The sequence below is a fragment of the Myripristis murdjan genome, chromosome 11 (assembly GCF_902150065.1).
Source record: "Myripristis murdjan chromosome 11, fMyrMur1.1, whole genome shotgun sequence".
NCBI lineage: Eukaryota > Metazoa > Chordata > Actinopteri > Holocentriformes > Holocentridae > Myripristis > Myripristis murdjan.
Window position 1 is genome coordinate 25402901 of NC_043990.1, and position 24328 is coordinate 25427228.

At 43.2% G+C, this 24328-nt stretch overlaps 1 protein-coding gene across 1 annotated transcript; it reads right to left on the reverse strand.

The window, feature by feature from the left end:
• On the reverse strand, positions 1 to 24328 carry kcng2 (potassium voltage-gated channel, subfamily G, member 2). Its single transcript, XM_030063220.1, has 3 exons — positions 24298 to 24328; positions 16538 to 17438; positions 1 to 828 (listed from the first exon to the last, which is right to left on the reverse strand). The coding sequence occupies exons 2-3, from the start codon at positions 17324 to 17326 to the stop codon at positions 1 to 3; spliced, it is 1617 nt and encodes a 538-aa protein (XP_029919080.1). The 5' UTR covers positions 17327 to 17438; positions 24298 to 24328.

A 24328-nucleotide genomic window follows, 5' to 3' on the forward strand; every position in this document is an offset into this window, starting at 1 on the left:
TTAAGTTTGCATGGACCTTCTGCTCTCGACAGCCTTGTGAGCGGCCATGGACTTCCTTCTCTGTGCGGCGGCGATGGCAGCTTCGGTGATTCCATGGTAGCTGTCCATATCCTGCGAGTCCTCGCTGTTCTGGGACTTGGTGCTGTCCTGGGAGTCCGGCTTCTGCCTGAGTGCCCGGATCTGCTCCTCCTTCAGCTCCAGATAGGAGCGAGAGAAGGTGTGAAAGATGGACGTGACAGGGAACGCCATAAGCAGGATGCCACTCAGGATGCTGCTGAGCGCCACCACCTGGCCCGGGATGCTTCTTGGCACCATGTCTCCGTAGCCCACCGTGGTCATGGAGATGACCGCCCACCAGTAGCTGCCGGGGATGCTGGTGAATTCCTGCTTGGCGCCCATCTCGCTCTCAGCTAGGAACACCAACGGGGAAAAAAGGGCCATGGCCACGCACAGGAACAGCAACAGCAGGCCGAACTCACGTGTACAGCGCCTGACCGTCAGGCCGAGCGTCTGCAGGCCCAGGGAGTGACGGGCCAACCTCATCACGTAGAAGATCCGCAAAGCCCGGAGGACACGCAGGACCAGCCCCACCTTCTCCAGGTAATTGTTCCCTGACCCCGCAGGCTTATCTCCCACCGATAGAGAGTCCACAATGAGGGTGATGTAGTAGGGCAGGATGGCCACCGCGTCGATGACATTGAGAGGCGTGCGCAGGAACATGCACTTGCTTTGTGTCTGGATGAAGCGCAGCAGGAACTCCAGAGAGAACCAGCCAACACACACCGTCTCCAGCACAAAGATGTTGTAGCATCTCTGGGAGCATTCGCCCTGCAAAAGAAAAAGCACATAAATACACAGACAGTCATTGATGAGTGTGTTGTGTCACTCAGCAGCACCAGTGCCTTTTAAATATGCGAAATGCTGATATGCACAGAAAAAGATCACCGAGGTTTGAGTAAGGGTGATGTGAAAGCACAGAATAGAGTCAGCAATTTAGAACTCATTTCAAAGGCTGCTATTTGAATCATGGATTCAACATCGGAAGAAAAGGCTGGCATCTTGGATCTCACAACAAAAAGTTGATTCTGTTTTGACAAAAACACATAAAACCCAGCATAAAATGGTGTTGGGGGACTGAAATGCTGTTCAAAGCTTATAAAAATGGCTGAGATCATCTCATCTAGCACAATTTATCAGTGAGGGGAAACATAAATCAAGCCTGAGCAATCAAGAGGAATCAGTCATGCCTGAGTCTACTATAGTATGAATTCTTAAACTTGAGCTGAAATATTCTCCCTTTTGATATTTTTTTCAAGACTGCTTGAATAGATTTCATAAATATTTGAAAGTATAATTACAAGTGATTGCTTGGTTATTAAATGAATGTCGCCCCCGAAGGAGAATGGAAGTAGAAATGAAAATGTATGAGTAAGTTTCACATCTTTGCAGATTTATCTAAGTGTTATAAATGACTGAGCAATTTTTCCATTTTATTTTGCCCTGTTCACAGGGGGAACTCAGTTAAGCCCACAGTAATCAGAATTATCTGGGGACAACTGAGCGGCAAGGAAAAGCAAAACGCTCTGGTGGCGGCCTCAAAGCCCTCAAGGAACACCCACTTCATCAACACCCACCAACACTCATCCTCCTCAGGATGTGAAATTGTTAAGTTTAGGCATTAGGTTACAGATGGTTAAGTAAAGGCATAGATGAGAGTTAGTTATGGTTGGCAACAGTTTTGTTAGGGTTAGGGTTAGGGTTAGGGTTAGGATTATTGTCAGAGTTATGGTTAGAGTAAGGATGAGGGGGGTATTCCAAGAGATTTTGAGGTCTTGGGTGTACAGCTGGACCAGTCTCAAGAAGAGTCCAAATTTCAATAACTTCACTCTTCAAAATAAATAAATAAATGAATAAAATACACTGCACACTGCATTCTTGCACAAAGGACATAATTTTTATCTACTTAATAATGTTTCAGTCCCAACGGACCTTCGTCAGAATTTTCAAAAAAAGACATAAAGAAATAGAGCCACAAGAGGCAATGAGCCAAGTCAAAGCACAAAGACAGTCTCCGACTTACCATGACCTTTAGAAGCAGTGGGAAACATGCCACATGAATAAACTGCCACACTATTGGCAAGTAGGACCGGGCCACTGGGGGATTCAAACCCTGAACCTCTGTAGCTCCAGAGAAGGAGACTTACTGACTGCACCCTCCGGGGAGACACGTTTTCCATACACCTTCATACAACTTGAGGCAATGGCATCGCATGCCAGACTGAGGTATTTTTGTCTTTTCAACATTTCCAACGACCAAAATGTTGATGATAAAATTCTGAAAAAAAAAAAAAAAAAAAAAAAAAAAAAACTGAATTCTGCTGGTTTCAGGTGTATTGCCAAATACTTTGACATTTTGTTCCAACACTGAGCCAAAAAGAAAATGTGGTGCATCCAGTAGAACACACTGAATATCACTGCAGACTCAATATTTGACTTAACACCATCTGAAACCCTTGATATCTACCATCACCACCATTTTGGAAGCATTTCAAAGAACCGTTTTGGAGATGTAGATGTTAACTGTTGCATAAATGTTGCATATTTTAAAAAATATCGAGACAGACTTATGAATTGACCATATTTTACAATATAGAAATATTTTATAACACATCAGTGGATGTTCTGAAAAACAAATCCAGCTCTCCAGAACCTACTGCGTAATTTTGAAAAATGATTGTGTGAAAAACAAGAATTGTCCTGGTAAGCCATGCCCGCTTGTGTAAAAAATATTTATATTCCACCAGCTCTAGTTAGAAGTTCAGACAACCAGCGCTGATGTCTCATGATTGAGTCAGGAGGCCAGTGATCAAGAGAAAACTCACATCTAAAGCAGCATTAAAGATGGGATGAGGAGAGGTTTTCAGCTGATGAGTGTATGCAGCAGGTAAGTGTGGCTTACAGGCCGGGGGTCAGGAGATGAAGGTTAGCTGAGGCAGATAATGGAGAGGGCACAGTGCTGGCAGTGGCAGTGCACTGAATCTAGCAAGCCAGGCAGGTAAATAGAGGCCCAGGATAATCCCAGCAAAAAAAAAAAATACATGCAGGTAGCAGTCAGACTGAGAGAAGGAAACAAAGATGACAGACAAATGGAGCAAGTTCAACAGTGTGGCAGAAAAGGAGTGGGGAGCAGGGCTTGTATACTGGGCTGACTGGGGATGAGCAGCAGCTGGCAGCTCCTCGTGCAGACAGACTACCTCTGTCCTGCCAGGGAAGGTAGAGACAGAGGAGGAGAGGAACCCAAACGTTTGAATAGACAAATATTTACAGTTATAAATTTAGATAATATTCAGAAGCAGTGGAAAACATGCCCCATGTATAAACTGCCACATTGTTGGCAAGTAGGACTTGGACCACTTGGGGATTCAAACCCTCAACCTTTGTAGCTCCAGAGAAAAAGACTTACTGACTGCACCACTAAAAAAAAATTCAACTCTATAGAATTTACAGTATAATTTTTTTTTTTTTTTTTTTTTTGAAGTTTGGAGTGTGAAATCTATGAAAAACAAGAATTGCTTTTTTCACTAGCATCACCCACTTGGATAAGTCATAACCAAATTTTATGCATTGACTGAGCCATGATCTTAGATTGTGTAAATCAAATCGATTGCGCTGTTTACGCGATGTAAAATTTTTGCATTTGCAGCGCCCCCTAGTGTAAAATGCCTGAATGCTTGGATGCATGCGCTTAGTGAGCGCTCCTGATCAAAGTGTCTCAATTTTCAGATCGATATCTTAATGCATTCATGAGTTATGGCAAGTTTCGTAAAATTGGCGTTGCCTTCAAATTTCTAAAAGCACAATTTGGGGAAACAGTGTCATGTATCAAAAACCTGAAAAAGTAGTTTTTGTGTGAACTGGTCAAGATATGGTCTGTGCAAAATTTGGTGAAATTTGAAATTTGTTGGAGGAGTAGATAAGAAACTGTTTTGAAAAAGTATTATGTGAAATGTTCCCAGTGGCACAATGTTTTTTTTTTTTTTGTTTGTTTGTTTTTTTTTAAGTAGATCCAAGTGTATTGAACCAGGGAATCCAGGCAAAAAAAAAAATGTTGCCAGCACTTACAGTTCAGGACTTTGAGCCGAAACTTAAATATTATTACTGTGCCACCGTCAGACCCAATAGGTAAAAGTTTTGTTGCCTGAGTAGTGGGTGAGATTTCCAACCTGTCTGCAAAGTTTGGTGACGTTTGCTGCCATGGTTTCGGAGATGCAGACACTTCTAGTGGAGAATGGAAAGAAAGAATCAATCATTTTCGGCAGCTCCTGCGGTGTGTGGGAACTCTTTCTTTAATGAGTCCACGTCCAAGTGTCCTACGCGCCTGCACACAAGACCAAAATCTGGATGTGTGAGATACTCTCAATCAATAACCTGTGTTTACAATCACATCATCGAGACCTCTTCCTTCTTGCCACCTTTAGAATTGCATATGTGCTTACAAGTCTGCCATCATGGATGAAACATATTGTACAAGGCATTCCAATAGATAATTAAAGCATATACACTCTCATATACTAATAATACACCATAATGAATACACTTTATTACTTTACTTGGTATAAGGAGTTTATGGATGGAATGAAGCGTGGAAACCAAGGAGCTGTGAGGTCATTCTCTTGCTGCTCTGCCAGTAACCAAGGACAACACAGTCACTCTCAGGTGGGAAAATGCATATGATGTGACTATATGTGTGAGTTAGGCATCCTTTGCTCAGCCAACATAACACCTTCAGCATTAATATGTCATGTCCCCAAATAGGCCACATGGCAGGAAATAATAATAAAATAGGCTTCCTTTCATATTGTTGCCTTTGCATTTTTTAGAAGTACACCCTGGGTTTTGCATACACCGAGGCATTTCACCTTGAGTCATGAAACTTGCTCAGCCTATTAAGGGCCATATAATTCTCTGCCTCAAGTAAGAAAACTGGGGTGATTTTCACTCAACGGCAGCAATACTCTCGGTAAATAAAGTTTGGAAAATAAACTGAGATAATAATGAAATGGAATAAGAATAATGTTGTGTTTAACTAACAGCCGTCTTGTTGTAAAGAGGTATAACTGTGCAGACTGGGCGTATAAAGTAAGTTATCTGCATGCTGAGGGGGAAGACTGAAAACACAGCATGAGGATGTCTTTTTTCAACACATTTAAATGTGATTTAGCCCGAGTCGCTTCACAGAGGCTCCTCTGGCAGACGTCTGGAGTGAAATTAAAATTCACAATAGGGAGTCAGGTATCTGCTCCAACGCAGCAGCAGCAGCCTGCTACACTGAGCTCCATAGGCATCTGGACAGCAGCTAACAAGCGCGAGGCCTGGCTTCATACTCTTGCCATTGTGAAATATGAAATGATACAATATGAGGTTAAAGCACAGACTGTCAACTTCAATATGAGGCGATTTTCAGCCAAATTGGATGAGGGGTTTACAAACTAGAGCACGTTTTTGCTCATAGCCTCCAATTTCAGGATGCCAAAACTATTTGGACATATTCGACTAGCCTCTTCCTCTGTGAAGTAAAGAAATCTCACTGTGTAATAACTATTTTCAGTATCTTATTTCTGGTTCTTTTTCCAGCCTTTGCGCACTTTGATCTCTGATAATTCAGCAGAAACTCCATGTGACTACAAATTACTGTGCAGCACATAGTTGTGGCCTGACTTATCAATCCCGCTTTGAATCATCACGCTCCAGGGATCCAGTCTTGGAATTGAGATGTACAAATGTAGCATTTTTCCCCCCCCCCACTTCCTGCCAATTTTCCTGTGATGTTAAATAGACAGAATTGAAGGGAGATTAAACCGCAGCTGCACATGGCAACGTCGAGGCTCTGTCGTCGCTGCGTGATGATTCAAATCGAAGTTGAAAATCTGCCCTGTAACCACACGGCTGTCATTCCGCATCCCAAGAAACAAGAGTATGAAGACAAAACAAATTAAAAAAAATGTGTTATTGCCCAAATGCTTACGGCGCTCACCCGTTCCTGCAACCTGCGAACCATTATGTTTTACTGGTGCTCTGTTATCCTGCTCCAGTAGAGGCTGCATATCTGACTGTGACACATTTGCAACAGATGCTGGCCTTTCTCTCAAATTTGCCCAGCGTATTTGTGTTGGTGTTGGTGGGCAGCTTTCTAGCTGAGTGCATTTTCCACTCCCGCCGCCCATCTCCATATTGAATGGCCTCTGATGCACGCAGCACCACCGAGGATCAAATTAAAAACACACAATTATCCGTTTCACTGCTCATGGGACTATGACCTTATCACAGCTGAAGACAAGCGTACAAACCAAACAACACGGGACGCCGCCGCTAACCTCTGATCCCACATGCGCGTCTGAGCGGGTGTGATTTACAAACAGGCTTACTTCAAGTGCTGAGCTGGCTCCGACTTCAAGCACACCGGGGCTTTTAATGGATTTACTCCATTTATTTACCACTCTCGTTCAGCTCACCTCACTGGGTTTTACTGGGCCGGATGAAAATGGATGGTGACGCCGCTGCCCGTATTGAGTTTCTCCCTGAGAACATGTCTGCCTCTTCGCATAACAGGAATCCCATTACTGAAATGATGCGGACTCCACCAACAATGCGATGAACGGTGTGCGTATCCTCAGGATTTCTGAGGTCAAGACATCCAACAGCATGCATAGAAAATATTCACACCCTCCAGTATGGATGGTGGAAATGATGAAGCCTTGAAGATTCATGACCTCATGAAGGCCGTATGAACAGTCTCCATTATAGGCTTTTTCCCATACAAAAATAATTACCTTTTGAACTACAAGCTGCTGAAAAGACTTCTGTCAGCTTGCCAGACCGAAAAAAAAAAAAATCTGAAAATGCACCTTCTGTTGGAAAAAGACTACTTACATCCTGTCTGCAACACTGAACTTCCTGAATAAAACAAAAAAAAAATGGGGGAGGGGGAGAAAAAAGCCACATTTGTCAAAAGTATCTGTTTTTTTCTATCTTGTGGTTCACATAATTGGATGTTCTAGCGCATGAAGTGATTAGCTGCCAGGCAAGTTGTGCTCATTCATGATAACTGGGTTGAAACCAATTAGACATGAGCTGAGAATGGCTCTATTACCAACAGTTAGGAGGTGCTAATGAAATCAAAGCTGGTGTATGGAAGGAAAAAAAAAAAAAGGAGCTCTTTTTACTGTTACCAGGCCTTCAGTCTTTATTGTCTCTATGCTTGAGAGGTTAAGCCAATATTTAGTAAAGACTGTCCCATGGATTCACATACTGTACCTGTGAAGTGATGGAAATATATAATGCATAACACCAAAATCATCCATGTGTCCGCAGAAGCTCTTTAGCTCTTGAGTGATAAAATGAAAATGTCCTCTACAACAGTTTTTTTTTTTTTTTTTTTTTTTGCATTTTTATACAATTTACATAAACTATTACTCAAAATTAACATAATTTGTTTTGATAGGAAATGAAAGGGGTGGTTGATGGGAAACTGCGTACAGCTACAAATCACTGCACGGTGGATGAAGACATGGTTGCTCACCTGAAACAGTTCCAAAAATAAATGTGGCTACCTCAGGGGTGTTATATCATAACATATTTCAATTTTAAAAATAATAAGAATACAGTTGATACACTGAAAAAAATGGCCCCAAAAACACTGTTCTTACTTTGGATAGTGCTGGTTGCCGACTATCAAACAACACAATCTGTACATGAATAATTTTAGTGTCTATTTTCTAGTGAAATGAGCAGTGGGCCATCTCCTCCCAAAACTGACATATTCCTGCACATTTTATCGGCACATTGTTTCCTCACACCTGTGCACTGCATTTCTTTGCAATTAAAATGAAATGTTCTATCCTTCCCCCAACTCATCTCCCACAGCACACACCATAAACACAACTTCTGTTGAACATAAAGTCTGTGAAATTGAATATTGGATTTCAGATTAACGCTGCCTGGTAAAACAAATCTGAGGAATGGGATGGTGCAGAAATAAAGGGCGAAAACAGACAGAAGTTTTTATCATTATAATGAAAAGCAAAGGTTTTTTAAAAAAACAATCAAAGTCTAAATTTAAAAAATCCTAAAAAAAAAAATAATTGTATCCCATCAGCCATTAGTCAAAAATGTATATAAGAAGGTTTGAAAGTTTGAAAGTTGTGGTGTATATGATATTAGATGCAGGGACTTTGCCATAGTTTAGGGATCAGTGAACTCTCTTGTCAAGTAAAATTACATACTACTGTGTTTAAAAAGAAATGTGGAGAAATGTAGTGACATTCATGTACCAAATCTTTCAACACATCAAGCAGATAGAAGAAAGGCTTCCTGGAGATCAAGGCTTTCCTAAGCAGCACCATTCTTTAATAATTTCTCTCTGTGTGAGAAACAGAGACTGAAGAGAGGCGAGACAGAGAGAGAGAAATTCCAGGTCTGGGGCACAAACACAAAATCAATTAACACATAATTATAGGTCAAAGATTTAAAAATTATTGAGATTTTCTTTGGCAAAATTGTTGAATGCACCACTGCCAAGCGGATGAATCGATCCAATTTTTCAAATCATGTGACACATTTATTTATTTTTCAATAGCCTCAAATAACAGCTATAACTCACACACACTATAAAACAGGCCGCTGGTCTCGAGCCAAGCAGCTTTGCTGCTCGTCAATATTTATTTATTAGGGCCGGCTCTCTGGAAGGGCCAGCAGAACTTCATGGCCAGCTTCCTGCTCTCTGCTGGCACCAGAGCCTGGTGACCTGGACACATCTCTGCACGTGCTCTACTTCCACTGTCCAACCTCCAACTCCATTTATTCATGTTACCTCCATCTGTCAATCTCCTCATGGCTTGCAAGGCATTTTTACACATCCAGACACATTTCTATATATCTCCTCTGCCATCTGCAGATTATTTATACGTAGTTATTTATATCCAATTCTCTGCTGCCGTGACGGCACAAATTCCCCATGGAGGTCATTAAAGTTTCATCTAATCCGATCTAATTGACCTTAACCTGAGGTGCCAACGATTACCAACATATTGATGTTTGTTATCCTGACGTTTTTGTTCTCTCTCTCTCTCTCTGCCCCCTCTGCTCTCTCTCTCTTTCTCTCTCTCTCTCTGTCGCTATGTTAAGATGCATCAATCCCCCAGTGCACTGCTGCTCCAGCCAACCCTGACTGACACAGAGGGAAGGAGTAGGAGAGAGTGTGTGTGAGTGAGTGAGTAACAGCGGTCTAGTCTAAGGTTCTACTTTTGGGCTTTATCGCTCAGTTTTGTGCAAAGCTTTTTCCATTTATTTTGATTTAGCACGATGTCAACTCCTCTGATCCCTAAGCACTTAAAAGCTCTCATTACCCAGACATGAGAGGCAGAGTGTATAAACAGTAGCATTTATTAGCATTTATTTGATTTCATTAGCAACGCTGATAGAAGTCAATAAGGCTGAAAGACATTTCCTCCGTAATCTTGTTTAAAGTGTTGCCATTAAGCTCGGATTTTAACTTTTTGGTGCATGAAACCGTGTAGAAGTTGAAGGCTCCACCACCGGGGCCTGCCATGCCTGGACTGGATGATGGTGTAGTGCAGCCATCCCAGGAGGACCACAGGTCACCATCCGCACCCATCCTCTCTGCATGTAGCAGATCAATGACTCAGTTCGTCTCATGGGCTGCCTTCAAACCTCATCTCTCTAGAAATCAGAAAAATTCTGCCTCTGAAGTGAGAAAATAAAAGTCCACTCGTTTCAGATGCCGCCTCTCTCTTGAAACTCTTGCAGTGTCTCTTGTATTGCCACTGCAGCCACATCGCTTCAATAATATCACTAAATGACACTTGATTCAGTTCTTTCAGTTCTAGAAACAAGTCGATTTTATCTTTTCATTCAGTAGCAGAATTTCCCCCTACTTGTTAAGGGGTGGAAAAAAAGCATTTTAATACCTGGCTAGATTACAAGGATGGATAAGATGGGTACTGTTTACGGTTGAGTCTCAGTGCCGTTTCCTGTCAGTTGTTGGTGTTGTTGAGAGTGTGTTCAGCAGATTGTCCTCACACATCCACCGGGACGAGCCATTACAGAAAACACAACCCTTCTTCAAGCATTTTGCAATTACCAGTAAGTAACCGCGGTGGGTATCAAATTACATTTCCTCTCCTGTTTCGGTAGGCCCTCTATTAATATTACATGAGAAACTGGCCAGCTGGAAATGACATCTGTATAAAACCTGCTGCAACATGTGGAGGACAGGTTACCATTGACATGATGCTCAGTTGTAAGGCAACATCAGCCACACAGCGGCCCAACTTTTACTCCAAGTACTTTTGAAAAGTGATACTTTTTAACTCTTATTTACATAGTACAGTAACACTTTGTTGTAAGTAGCTCATTAACAGTCTTAATCACATTTATGACAGAGAAGCTGAACTTGGTTACCAAAGCCTTAACTTAAAGATATTCTTATATAATTCATATAAGGGATAGTTTGAATGAAGCCCTCAAACATAAGTGCATAGTGACCTTTTTGTGCTTGATGGTATCTTATCACCTAGGGTGCAGTATCAATGAAATATCCCAGGTAAAAAATAGCATAGCTGTAATATTTCTACAGCATCCTCAAAAAAATGACTCTAGGCTCACTATAGATCTGTCCAGTCTAACTCATGCGAGAAGCACTGGGGGAGCAAACACGCTGAAAAACATAATTTAAGCACAAATCGCCTTGATGTGATGGATGGCACATCTCACAGAGCACGAACGCCGATACTCCGCAGTCACAGATGCGAGGTATGAGTGATGTGCATCTTATCTAAAGGACCGAGACAGAATTCTCTGTACGTCCCGCTGTAATCGGGCATTTTCTCGCTCGTCCATCCGCACGGTCTGAGCTCACTTCAGGGCTGATATATAGCCTTAGCAGGGGTGTCCTTTAAAGCAGCTGCGATTTACGAGTATGGATCAGAAGGGAGCGTATGGGCAAGAGCAGAGCCACTGAGAGGTTAGATCTACAGCCGCGGGGGCTCCTGCCGGAGATAAATGAAACAAGACCGGAGCTTCCAAAGATGCTTATGCGGACAAAGTAAGCAATTTTGTTGGGGAGAAAACACAGAAATTGACAAAACACTTGAGAGCTTTAATCCCCTATTCATCTAGAGAGTGTGGAAGCAGGGCCATCAAGTCTGAAATGCAATATAGCATTTTTCCTTGTGTGTGTGTGTGTGTGTGTGTGTGTTTTGTCTGGAGAGCGAGAATGGGTTTTTTGCCGCTGAATCCCTCCCAGAGAGCTACATTAGATCAGACAAAGTGCTTTCCACTGCAGACAGCCCCTTACTTTTTGAGAGGAAAAACAGGCTTTTGTTTCAGCGGCTGATGCAGCGATAGTGACCAAGTGTACAAAGACAAAGACGGCAGCTTTCTCAGCTTATGCCACATTACCCCTCTGCTCCATGGCGTAATACACAATTTGGACCTAGATCTTCATACCTGACAGCCTCACATTATGACAGTTTCTGCTGTGCCTCCACAGTATTGATAGCAATCTAGGCATCTGAATAACTGAGAGTCTTACAAATAACAAATATGAAACATTAAAATCAAGAAATGGGCATCTGAGGAAAGTTAATTTCATTAAGTTCATTAGCACTGGAAGGACCTTTCGCAGATGTAAATGGGTGGCTATCAACGCCTTCCTCTAATGGATATTAGGATCCTCCATAATGGAGGAAGATGAGTGGGTGGACTCAATTGAAAGAGCCGCTGTAATTAGTGCGAGCAATTCACTCAGTTGAGCCTGAATTTCATTGAAGTGTTTAGCCACATAATTGCCACGGTCGACATTACCGCAAATGAGGAAATGAGGCCCACTCACAGAGCACCTACGTAGCTTCGCAGAGCCGGGCTCCGAGCTCCTCTCCTAACATGGTCACGAAAGGAGAGGACATTCCACAGCCGATTCTGTCTGACACCTCGGTACACACCATGGCTGCTGATCAAGTGCTCCTGTGTCGCTCTGTAATACCACAGCAGCACATCCGAGGGTCACATCACACCTCCATTTGGTCTTCTTGGGTCCGAACCATAGTGTATAAAGGTCACGTTGACGTATTTTCCCATTTGGTGAAGCACGGCTTGTAAATAAAAGCCACGTGACTCACAACTAGCTGGGTTATTGGAGTTTTGATGAATTGTCTTCCTCCCAGGTTAGAGATTTCGGTGTGGGGTGGAGCTGAACCAAATGATTCCAGTGTAACTTTAACAAAGCATGATGGACTTCTCTGTGTTCTTTGCTCTAATTTACTTTCTCGCTGACTACAGGCATCCAAACTATAGTTCATTTTGCTATACTAGACTTCCCGAGCATCACTTCCAGATAGTGATATTCATCTTACACCCATAACACTTTGCATTCTGTGGTTGTATCCAGAATAATAAATGTGATTTCATCCATGCCGGAGAAGTTATTTGATACCACGCTGGTTCACCCAAATGAACTGACCTGCACGTGTAAGTGCTGCAGAGATAACACTCATGCTGGTGTGAGCGTGCCCCTAGTCACACTTGTTGCTCTGGTGCAAATTACAGCACGCTCAGTCAGGGCTGTGGATTCCTACAAGTGTATAATTACAGATGGCAGTTCATATTCGGTAATTAAAGATAAGATGAGACTCGCACAGGTCATGGTTCTGCTTTCCCTCGCTTTGTTTTCCTGATTGATTTCCCCTTTGAAGCCGGAGCTCTTCACCGGCAGCACCTCCCTCCCTCGCAGCCGGCACATGCAGATATCCCTTTGATAGCGGCAGAAGCCGCGGGGCTTTGCTTTAATCATTCTGGGCTTTAGCGATGTCATTCGAGAGGTGATTTAGTCGGTCACAAAGACACTCTGCAGCGCAAACTCTGAGGTCTCTCAAGTCTGAGAGGCAAAACCAGACATGAAAAGGCTCAGAGGGAGACATCATCAGCTTTAATTTGGTTTTTCTCCACTTGTCACCCGACGTGACAACATGTGGATTTAGTGGGATTGAGAGCCTTGGGTAGTAATATTTCAGTCCCTGAGAGACAAACACTCAACTCAGCAACAAGTGGATGCGCTATCACTTTTAGACCTAATTAAGGACCAGAGGCTACAAATTCAATGAATCATTATTTTATTATTCCATTTCTACTTAATAGGTTCTTGCACTGGCATTGTTGGCTTAACTACCCCCCTCTTTCTATATTCATGTTAACATTCTGCTTTTCTCTAGGGTTATATTTATTTTATTCTTTTTTTTTTTTCTTTTTTTTTTTGCTGTGTTGTCCAAATTTTCGTATGAGAAAAAAATACAGTTTCTGCCTAATGCAAATGTTTTTCTTTGGCAAATTGAGTTTGCATGTGAGCTTGCAATATACACTATATTGCCAAAAGTATTCGCTCATCTATCCAAATCATTGAATTCAGGTGTTCCAATCACTTCCATGACCACAGGTGTATAAAATCAAGCACCTAGGCATGCAGACTACTTCTACAAACATTTGTGAAAGAATGGGTCGCTCTCAGGAGCTCAGTGAATTCCAGCATGGTGCTGTAATAGTAATGTAATAGGATGCCACCTGTGCAGTAAGTCCAGTTGTGAAACTTCCTCGCTACTAAATATTCCACAATCAACTGTTAGTGGTACTATAACAAAGTAGAAGCGATTGGGAACGACAGCAACTCAGCCACGGAGTGGTAGGCCACATAAAGAAAGAGAGAACACCTTTGGGATGAATTAGAGCGGAGACTGAGAGCCAGGCCTTCTTGTCCAACATCAGTGTTTGACCTCACAAATGCACTTCTGGAAGAATGGTCAAAATTTCCCATAAACACACTCCTAAACCTTGTGGAAAGCCTTCCTAGAAGAGTTGAAGCTGTTCTAGCTGCAAAGGATGGGCCCACATCATATTAAATCCTATGGTTTAAGAATGGGATGTCACTCATGTTCATATGTGTGTGAAGGCAGCCGAGCGAATACTTTTGGCAATATAGTGTATGTGAAAGCTAAGCATACATTTCATTTGAGGCTGGAAAAAGTCTTAATGATATTTACATTGTTTGATAATGCCACTGTTATGGATGCTGTTGATGGGATTTGAAAGTACTGATGTTCTGCTTCCTTTGTACCGGAACTGATATGTTTGCTAATCTGCAGCCACGGCACTGAAATAAACATCACACTGAACACACCTTAATCCAGTACTGAGCCTTAAAATCAAACTTTTCATCCACTCTTTTCAATGTAAATCAACTTTTATCAGGGACTTTCTTGAATTTAGTGTCATTCCCTTTACACCAGTGGTGTGATCTATTTTTTTCCACAAAATGCACACATGCATCTAAAGAAATCCTGAAATGAAATAAAATTATGGCACTTATAATAATGAAGGAACGAGACAAGGTACCGCTAGCCTGGTTGAAATGTCACCTATTAAATAAGGAATCACTAACTCAGCATCCACTACTTGTTTGCCTGCGTGCAATTATTATAATGGAAACAGATTTTTGGGAGAGTGGGAATGAGAGTGGGCTGGAGTGTGTAAAAACATAATTGAAATACAATTTGTATAACTGGGTACACAAAATAATTGGACCAAAATATCAAAGGTGCATTCCAAAATGCTATTTAAAGTCTAATTTGAGGCAAAAATCCATCTCTTTGAACATAGCATCAAAGAGATCACTGACACCCAGTGTAAATGAATGTATGTTTTATTTAGAGCACCTGCCTTGCTAACTGGTCAGCTTGGGTAAACAAGCTGTAACTGTACTCAAAGCGGATTAAGGCTTCATGGCTACAATTTGAATAATTATCATGTTATGTAACAATAATGAGGTTTTATCCATATTCATTTTTGGAAGCAGGTCCAGCGAAATGAATGGCGCTGGGAAAATGTCATCCTTGGGATTTTGCAAATTTGGAATTGAAGTGCAAATTTGGAGATAATCTAGAAGAGACTACGCACTCACGAGAAGATAAGCGCATCATCTTTCGCCTGTCGTCGCGTTCTATATGCTCTGTCAATTATTAAATGCATTTTAGGGAGCATGGATTTCATATTGTCATGAAGGGAGGCTTGCTGCAGCAACAGTGAGCAGAGATACCGAATAATCTGCTCTTCAAGTGAATGGAGAGGAAGCCTTGTTGTCCCTGAGCCATCGCCTCTGTCTCTGTCACGATGATTTATCGTAAGGCCCTGAAAGACTGTGCATGCGAGATGTTGCATCAACATAATCTGACTTCCTCTGTAGCTTATGTAAAGCTCTACAATTAATGCCTACTAATTGTGTTATGATGTGATTTGAATGAGAAGAGAGGGTTTTTTTCTTTCTTATGTCATGTTTTACCGCTGTGATAATCACCATAAAAATCTGCTCTTTTCTGTATGTAATGATTTAAATTACCATATTGCAGTTATAAGCCACTGACACCATATGAACTGCAACAGCAAACAAGACGCAGTGTGGGGCTTCTTCTTCCTCAAAAAAAAAAAAAAGCAATGTTTCACTTATTATTTGCTCATTTCAAAACTATTACTTGACTTTTTACTCAGTGGGAGCAGTGATTCATTGCAGCACTTATTGGGCACTCTGCAAAATTGTCAGCTGCATCCGCTCTGAAGCCAGTCGCCGTGCCTCTTTGCCTCTGTATGAATGACCATGGTAACCAAATAGTGGCGATGCCCAAAGTTGTTCTCATGTCTTTGCTCGATAAAACCAAAGCAGTGAGAGGATTTCCACCCATAAACCGCTGCATAATGGTCTTTCTGAGTCTTGGTCTTCCCAAGGATAATCGCCGCAGCACTTGAAGGACGATCTATATCGGTTACATTCTATAAACAAGAGTCAAGGAGGAAACGTGCACCACTTTCACTACATTTACTTGCACTAACAAGAGGAAGGCAGCTGGAATAGAAACGGAAAGAGAGAGAGAGAGAGACGGGGCCATGCTAAAGATACCTAATCGGTAGCTTTGAAAGAGACTCTGAACACCTGTGAGCGCCATGCTGGAGTAAAAAGGAGTTTTGTAGGGGAAGATGAAGAAGCTCTGAGATAAAAAAAAAAAAAAAGGAAAGCGAATGGACCCAAAGGCCTTCCTTGACCACGGGAAAGAGATTTGTGTTTGAGATCTTGTCTGTGTTTATATGTAAAAAACCAAATGAACAGTCAGTGAGAGACTGCACCAGAGGGACGTGCTACCCAGTGTGCTGGGGTATCCTGCTCAGGAGAGGCAGTGCAGTGGGACAAGCTAACCATCTCCTTCCCTAACCTGACAGCCAAACTCCTCGTCATCCCATCGTTTCTGTATATGCACAGTGACCTGGTCCTGGAAGCTCTAGACCACGGTGGACATTACAAGCTACCGCATCATCCAAACTGGCTAACTAGGGACCTTCTTCCAGGCTGTGTATGGAGGAGAAAGCCTGGAGCAAGATTAGTCACTGCCCAGCTCTGATGGGAAGTAAGGCAGAGTGAACTCACCCTCTCCTCCTCCTCTCTGAGGTCCGGCATGGTGCTGACACACAGCGTCACGGCGGTGATAGCTACAAACAACACCGACAGACAGGCAAAGATCTTCCCGGGCAGGCCGGAATGGGGATTCTCCACCATGTCCCTCAGTCTCCGCATGCAGCCCGCCATACGTCCCTCATCCTGGCCCCCCACCCCGGGGGGCTGCTGGGACTCCTCGCAGGACTGCGGCGAGGTGAGCTCCACCTCCTCGTCCTCCAGCCTCTGCTGCTCCTTGTACTCCTCCTGCCTGAGCCGCAGCTTCCTGAGGCAGCACCACTCCAGGTTGTTCTCCTCCACCCCCCAGTAGAGCAGCTCCTCCTGGAAGGACAGGGCGCACATCTCCCTCAGCAGCCGCAGCTTCCCCGCCGCCAGGAAGGTGACGATGGTGCGGAAGGCCAACGGGCTGCGGTCGAAGAAGTACTCATTGCGGCTGCCGTCGTAATCGTCACACACGTCCATGATCTCCGCCTCGTTGCTGCAGCTGCGCAGCTTGCCCAGCCGCGTCAGCGGGAACTCATCCAGCGTGGACCAAGGGATGCGGTACTTGATGCCCCCCACGTTGATGATGGCCGCCCCATCAGCCAGGCCCAGCTCGTCGCTGTCCAGCTGGCGGGGCTGGGGCTGGAGCAGGAGCTGCGCCCGCTTGTAGAACAGGCCCTTCTTGGAGCTGACCTCCTGCGGGTTCTCCAGAGGATTGAAGTGGAAGGTGGTGAACTGGTGCTCGGTGCTGCCCGCCAGGAAGGCCACCTCCTGGTACATCCCTGCCTCTCTCCAGGGGGACCCTGTCCTGCACAATGCGACGGAAAGGGGGCTTCACCGGGTCTGTGAGGTGGCTGGGACCTTGTCACCCATTCAACAACACAGCAGGTCTCTGTGGGAGGGAAAAGACAGGTCAGCAACTGCACTGATTCATTTTCTTGCCCTGCTCTTTCCATTTTAGAGAGATTATAGGCTGGAGCCAGTGCCAGCATTCAGTGGGCAGAAGGCAGGGAAATATCCTGCCTCATTCAAGCCTGTGGGCAATTCAAAGGCTCAAATGCACCTGATTTGCATGCCTTTGGGCTGTGGGAGGAAACTCAGGTCAACATAGCGAGAAGATGCAAACTCCATTAACACTTAACATGACATTGATGATAAATTAGTTGCATATTATATGGATTTGACATCCAGAGTTCTATGTGTAGTTACTTTAGACCACCTTCCAGGCATACTAATTAGGAAATCAATAGATAAACACAATCTGCTAAACAAATCCCACGAGCCAAAACAATTTGGATTTTCAGACATCTGTCCAAAAAGAAAAAAAAAATCCTCTCAAGTCTAATTGCTATGGAATCGTGAGGGAGAAGCAAACCGATGTCAAACTGTGGCCTGAACCCCATGCAGAGGAATTAATATTGTTGTTTTTCCTATTTAACGCACCACCAGACCCTGGAGTGAGACAATTTACAGCACTGTTCAGTAAAGTTCACTTATTTGAAATAAATTGCCAACAGAATGCAGACCTAATTCGAGCCAGTGTGCTGGGTTGGACGTGAACGAAAGGAATTTATGAACTAAAGGAATTTATAATTTGCCACACAACACATGTGTACACCGAGTAAACAGAGGCTAAATGGGTCATCCAAGCTGTAAAGTTTCACTTATCTCAAAGCTGTGAATGAAAATAGAAAAATCGTTTGGATTAACGAATATTCAAAAGGAAATTCAAACACACCGCAGAGCATACAAAACAAAAAGATCAAAACTGCAACTCCACATTACTGAAAGTGAGATATTCAAACTGCTCAGATACAAGAGACAATTTTTTTTTTTTTTCTCAAAAAGGTTCAATGATACATAAAAACACATCGACCATCAAAACAGACAAAGCATGTACCGCTTCATGTCATTTCTTATGCGTCTTGATGCTCCAATACGTGGTGCTATTTATGTGGAGAAACACTTCTGATCCTTCTGGAAGGCAGCAGCATGTAAAGTATTCAGTGTGATTTCTGAACTCATGTTGTATTGTGGGTGGTGAAAATGTTTCAACCACATCAACAGCGACTACAAGGAAGCGCTTTAGAAGAACTAACGGCACTGGGCAGTAGCTCACCTGGTCGTGTGCATGCCACTTGTTAAGGCAGCGTCCGGGGTTCGAATCTGACCTCAGGTCATTTGCTGCATGTCATCCCCTCTCTCTCTCTCTCTCTCCCCTGCCTTTCCTGTCTCATACTGTGACTGTCGAACAAAGCAGAAAATGCTTTGGAAAAAAAGGAACTAATGGCACAAAATAACAGGCCACCTGGAAGAAAGGCTCAAAACTTCACAGGAGAATGATGCATTTCGCCTTGGATGCAGTTTAGGGCACGGCGGAGAGGAAGAGAGGGAACGGCAGGCATGCATTTATTTTATATTGTTGTCACATTAAAAAAAAACTCAAATTTTGCTGATTTTTAGATTTTAACTTCATCAAAGGTATTACATGTCACTCTATGGGCTGAGAAAATACTCAAATTTTTTAATCTTTTCAAACCCCATTGGATAACTCTAAAAGAGACAGCGGTGAAGGTAAAAACAAGACTTGCTTTCTTTGTTCCTGAAAAAACGGACACTTTGGAGACACAGAATTTTTACCCGGCAGCAACAGACTGCGCAACTGTCTTCGCTCTCTGATTAAGCAGGAAGAATGTGTCAGACTGTGTGGATTGGCTGGGTAAGGCTCTTCTCACATCTTTTGAAACAAGCGCTTCAGATCCAATTACACGTTTGTGACGCCGCGCTCTCTTTACCAGGCGGGACATTCCTCTGTTTTATTTAGCACGGGGAATCGGGATGCAGAAAGCCTGCAGAGGGGAACAGTGGTCACTGCATGAGGCATGAGCATGTGACATCAGGCAAGCAATCCCTTTCTTCCCAAGGATGACTGTGCTGGACCTGAGGCACTGGGGCTGATGGGAGAAGGGTAGGCACATCATCAGCAAATGAAAGGTAGGACCCTGCGAGCTGGCAGCGACATTTCTTGTTGTACTGGCGGGGCCAATCAGTCTGAGACAGGCCGGTTTCTCCAGGGGAGGAGGGGGGTCGCAAAGTGGCGTCTCCATAACAACTCACCCAAACGCTCCTGACAGGCGCAGTTCACTGAGAATGACACTGCAGCCAGGGGTGACCTCAGGAGCAACGAAAAAATGAATTCAGCTCGTGTGGGATCTTGTGTGGAGCGCACCCATTGTGCTGAAGATCACCATCATTTAAAATGAAGCTGAATGGGACATGAAAATCGTACATTTAGAATAATCAAATGAATGCATGAGCGAGGCGTTTGATGGAAACGCCGGCATATACAGAGCCCTCCAGAATTATTGGCACCTTTGATGAGGATGAACTAGTCACCAGAGGTGCAATCAAGACAAATGTCCCCGCCAGGGCTAATTATTGGACTTCAAGGTAATTATGTGAACCTTTCTCAGAGCCAAAAAGGTACATGTATGTTCCCAAGCAGTAAAAGCTACATACATGCACTGTTTCCTCTAAATGTTAAGGTACAATATCTGGAGACAGTGCTTGTTAGGCTCTATACCATGAATTAATACATAAATAAATGACTGAATATCTATAGGTAATACAATTATCCAGTCAGTAGCTATGATAGAATATCATAGTTATAATATTGGAACAAGACTGGTGTCTGTAAGGTACAAACCACAAGGGGATAAATAAGTTCCCAATGTCAAGGGTACAAAAGCTGCACCTCAGAGGGTCCTGCCCCGGTGACAATTTTCTGAGAGTGTAAATAATACAGTCTCTAGCAGAAAATTTGAAAAAATCACAGTATATAAAGCACTGTTGGACTGCAGTTTGTGAATATGTTTCTTTACACTGTCTGAATTATTCAATCTTCAAAAGACGGCTTTTATTATTGTAATTACTGGCAGCCTTGGTTGTACAATCACGGCTACAGTCTCTCACAAGTTTGCAGTTGCTTAAAAATCCACTAACTTCCAGTTCCCCTTCATCCAGGCATTACTTCGGCGTGCTGTGTCAGTGTTACACCACAAATACAGCTTCTCGCCTTTGAAAATCGTCCTCTTTGGCTTTCAGCGATAGATAAGCTGTTCTATTTTTCACTGTCTCATTGTCTGACCTTATGCTCCACCGTGTAAAAGCAAGGTAATGAGTCTCGCCAGCCTAAAACTGTGAATGTTCGAGCACCGTGTATCAGAATAGTCGTACTTTGGGTAGTTTCTGCCAGTGCTCTCCTACTGATCTCGGTTGGCAGGATTTGCGAGGGAGAAAGTTTGAATGTACACATGATCCTTATGCACAGTCAGATGATTATTTTAGATTACTGTGCTCCCTCAGAGCCTCATTAAAAAAAGAAAAGCGCACCGATACATTAAACAAGAGGCGAAGTGTGTGGTTATAAAATGGTGGTTAAAATGTGGCGGCTAAGAGCAGGCGGCACAGGCACACACGTCACTGTATGATGGGATTATGCCCATAACTTGACTTGGTATCTGTCATACTTGATTTCCTCTTCAATCTCAAGATCCACGGCTTCCAGTGAACATTAATGGTTAATACGCTGCTTTCAGTGGGGACGTTAGGTGCTGCCATGAAGCAAATGTCATCTCATGATTGAATATGCCACCCAGTATTTCTAATACTGCTCATATGAAGATAAGATTTGCCTTTATTGCACAAAATGTATCTGTTTGCATGTACAATCAAACTACAGTTAACATGCAGTATCACACACACAGATCCATATACACCACACCATACACACCGAGAATACTGCACACTACCAAATCAATATTGCACATTCCCTTAGTATCCAATGTGATGTTATTGCTGCACTAAGAATATTTGCATGACTTCGGCTTATGAGAAAAAATTCAATATTCACTCTATTATTTAAACTGCATAAGCTCAGCAACAAAATCTGTTGATTTGGGGAAAAAAAAGTCCACACTGTATTGTGCCTTCGTTTAGTCCTCATGGCGTGAGGTGAATATGATGTTACATTTTGTCCTTTAATCCTTACATGTGCCTTTTGCCTGTTGCTGCTAGATTGCTCATACGGATTTAAAAAGAAACAGTAAATTGCAAGAGACCCTGGACTTCTATTTCCTCCCATTAGCCTTGATGCTCGAGAGGCTGGTTTGTGACTCAGAGGTCTCCAGTTCACATCCTGGGACCGGCTGGGAAAATGTGAGTGTGTGCTGTGGATTGAAGTGAGCAGCTCTCTCCTCCCTCGACAATCACTATCAAAGTGCCTTTGAGCAAAACCCTTTACCTGCGACTTCTCTGCAACGACTGTGCGAAGGTGTCGGTGTGACGGAGTCAATTTTCTCTGCATGACTCGAGGGCGAGAGAGACAAGAAAACCTGATAGGGTCACCACCTGAGCTCGGGATGATTCTTTTACCGCCAGCTGCTCACTGCAAATGTAATTTGCATCAATCTTTGCATACACCCTCACCTCATGCACAATTGCTACATCCACCCTCCCACCCTAACTAAATCTACAGCCTCTCCAGTGATGGAACAAGGATGAGGATGATGTTTTAGGATGTTAAGGCCTGTCTGGAATAAAACCGAGCTGTCATCCCACTTGCTGCGAAGTCAGATTGATGGGTCTCCTTACTATGTCTTTCTGTCTGTGACATTCAATACTGAAAGATAAGCGGACCGCTCAGATTTTTTTTTTTCTTGTGAAATCAGCACGGCAATCAGTGGAGAGTGAACAGTCTCATAACGTGACGTAAAATGTCTGCCTTGAATCGCGGTAATCACAGAGAGAGGAGTTTTCAGAGCATAATCACCGGCCAACGAGTCTGAGAGGCAGCTTTTGTTTATGATTAAAAGTATCTGTCAATTTCTGCAGCCACGTTCCTCCTCACAAAAGAAGCTCTCATTTTAATACTGATCTGATAAAGCTCCTCACTGTCCTTATCGAAAGTGGTAAAACATAATAGTACAATGTAAAAACTGCATCTAATAACGTCATGACCCACTTTCACAAGTCTAATTTTGAGGTGGGTTAATGAAGTTAGGCGAGACGTGATATCCCCACGTCCCAGCTAATTTACTCCAAATTAAAAAGTATATATGTACAAAAAGCTGCTCAAAAAATGATGGAATATAGAGCGAGCCTTTGCCCTTGGGATTGTATATAATGAGTCTTCTGACTCATAGACTTTAGTGCTGCATATCTGTGACCTATTTGGAGACTGAGGCTTCCCTATACAAAAAGTTGTTACAAAACACAGCAAGGGAAAGTCAAAGCCTTCAGAACACACTTTCAAACGGGGAAGTTAGGTAATAGTTGGTGCTTAGCGGTAGATACAGCTGAAAGGTAGATTTATCTCTTGATGAGAATGAAAGCATGGTGATGTTCCTGTACGAGCGCCGTTATTAGGACAGAGATAGAGTTTAGAGATCGCAGCAGAATACAAATAACAGAGCAACAGCCGCCCACCCACAAAACACATGGAGAGTGTGTGGCATCTCTCCCTCGCTCGCTTCCCCTTCCTCTCTGTCTCTGTGTCTCTCGGTAAATGTGATGGAGCAGAGCAGTGGTTTCCAACGTGCACCGTCGTGACTGAGGAGTCTGCAGGCTCACCGGCTGCTGCAGGGTCCGGTTGGAAGGCAAACCTGCAGGCTTTTGGGCCACAACGGTGCATGTTGAACACCAAGAACAGATTGTCATACCTTGTGCAATCTGTTCTCATTAGACTGTCATATCTGGCTGCAGGGGCCAATGCAACAGCAGTGTGCGCTTTCATACATGAATTACTGCACCGGAGCAACACAAGCGTGTGTCCGCACACACATCAACAAGTTAATGATGCAGTGACATATACATGAACAATCTATATAAGTGAGGGGGAGATGCCTCTGAAAGCACAATGAGAGGGTTTCTCAGCGAGGTCCCACATACTCAAATATTGACAAGGCTTGCCAGTAAATCCCATTAAGTCTCGGGGCATCATTCAGAAAAGGCTATGGCTCGGCTAATGGGACGCAGCTTCACGTCTGCTGCACAACAGGGCTGCCCTTGCACAAATTTGATCAAACTTGAAGGAGAATATTGTTCTGAGTCAAAAGCATGGGTATGAAAAACAAAGCTGGCACTCATAGTCAAGGGAAGGTCTTGCCTGTAGCAAAATGATGGTTACTATAAAAACATAGCAAGCATATCATATTCTCTGTAACACTTGAAAAATGACACCACGGGAGATACATCATATCATGAAGTACCATAAGATCACTACTGAGCATCCCAGCACGGCATAGGTCCCTGTAGGAATATTACAGTGACAACACAGGAGCTTAGAAAATACCACCAAGTACCATCAACTCCTTTTTTGACTGCTTTAGACGCACTATAGCAACATTAGAGCATTTTATTAACTTTGTCAAATAGTTAGGGACATTTTGAACCCCACAAAAAAAAAGAAAAAAAAAAAAAGAAAAGAAAACAAAGACCAGGCAATCTGCACTTGCTGTGAGCCACTGTGCGAGTTCCATCTCTGTTTACCATAATGCATGAGCGACTATGAGAACATACAACACCTATTGAGCACTCAGTCACTGGGTCATTACAGTTTCATGCACATCTGGTCAAGCCGCGGACATAAACCATGCCGAGACCTCTGTGGCTCTATGGAAAAGGAACAAGATTATGAGATATATATGTATGTCTTGCAAAATGAAAATAATTCTCACTGTAGTCCGACTTACCCGCTGTGATGGGTTCGCGTCCATCTGCTTC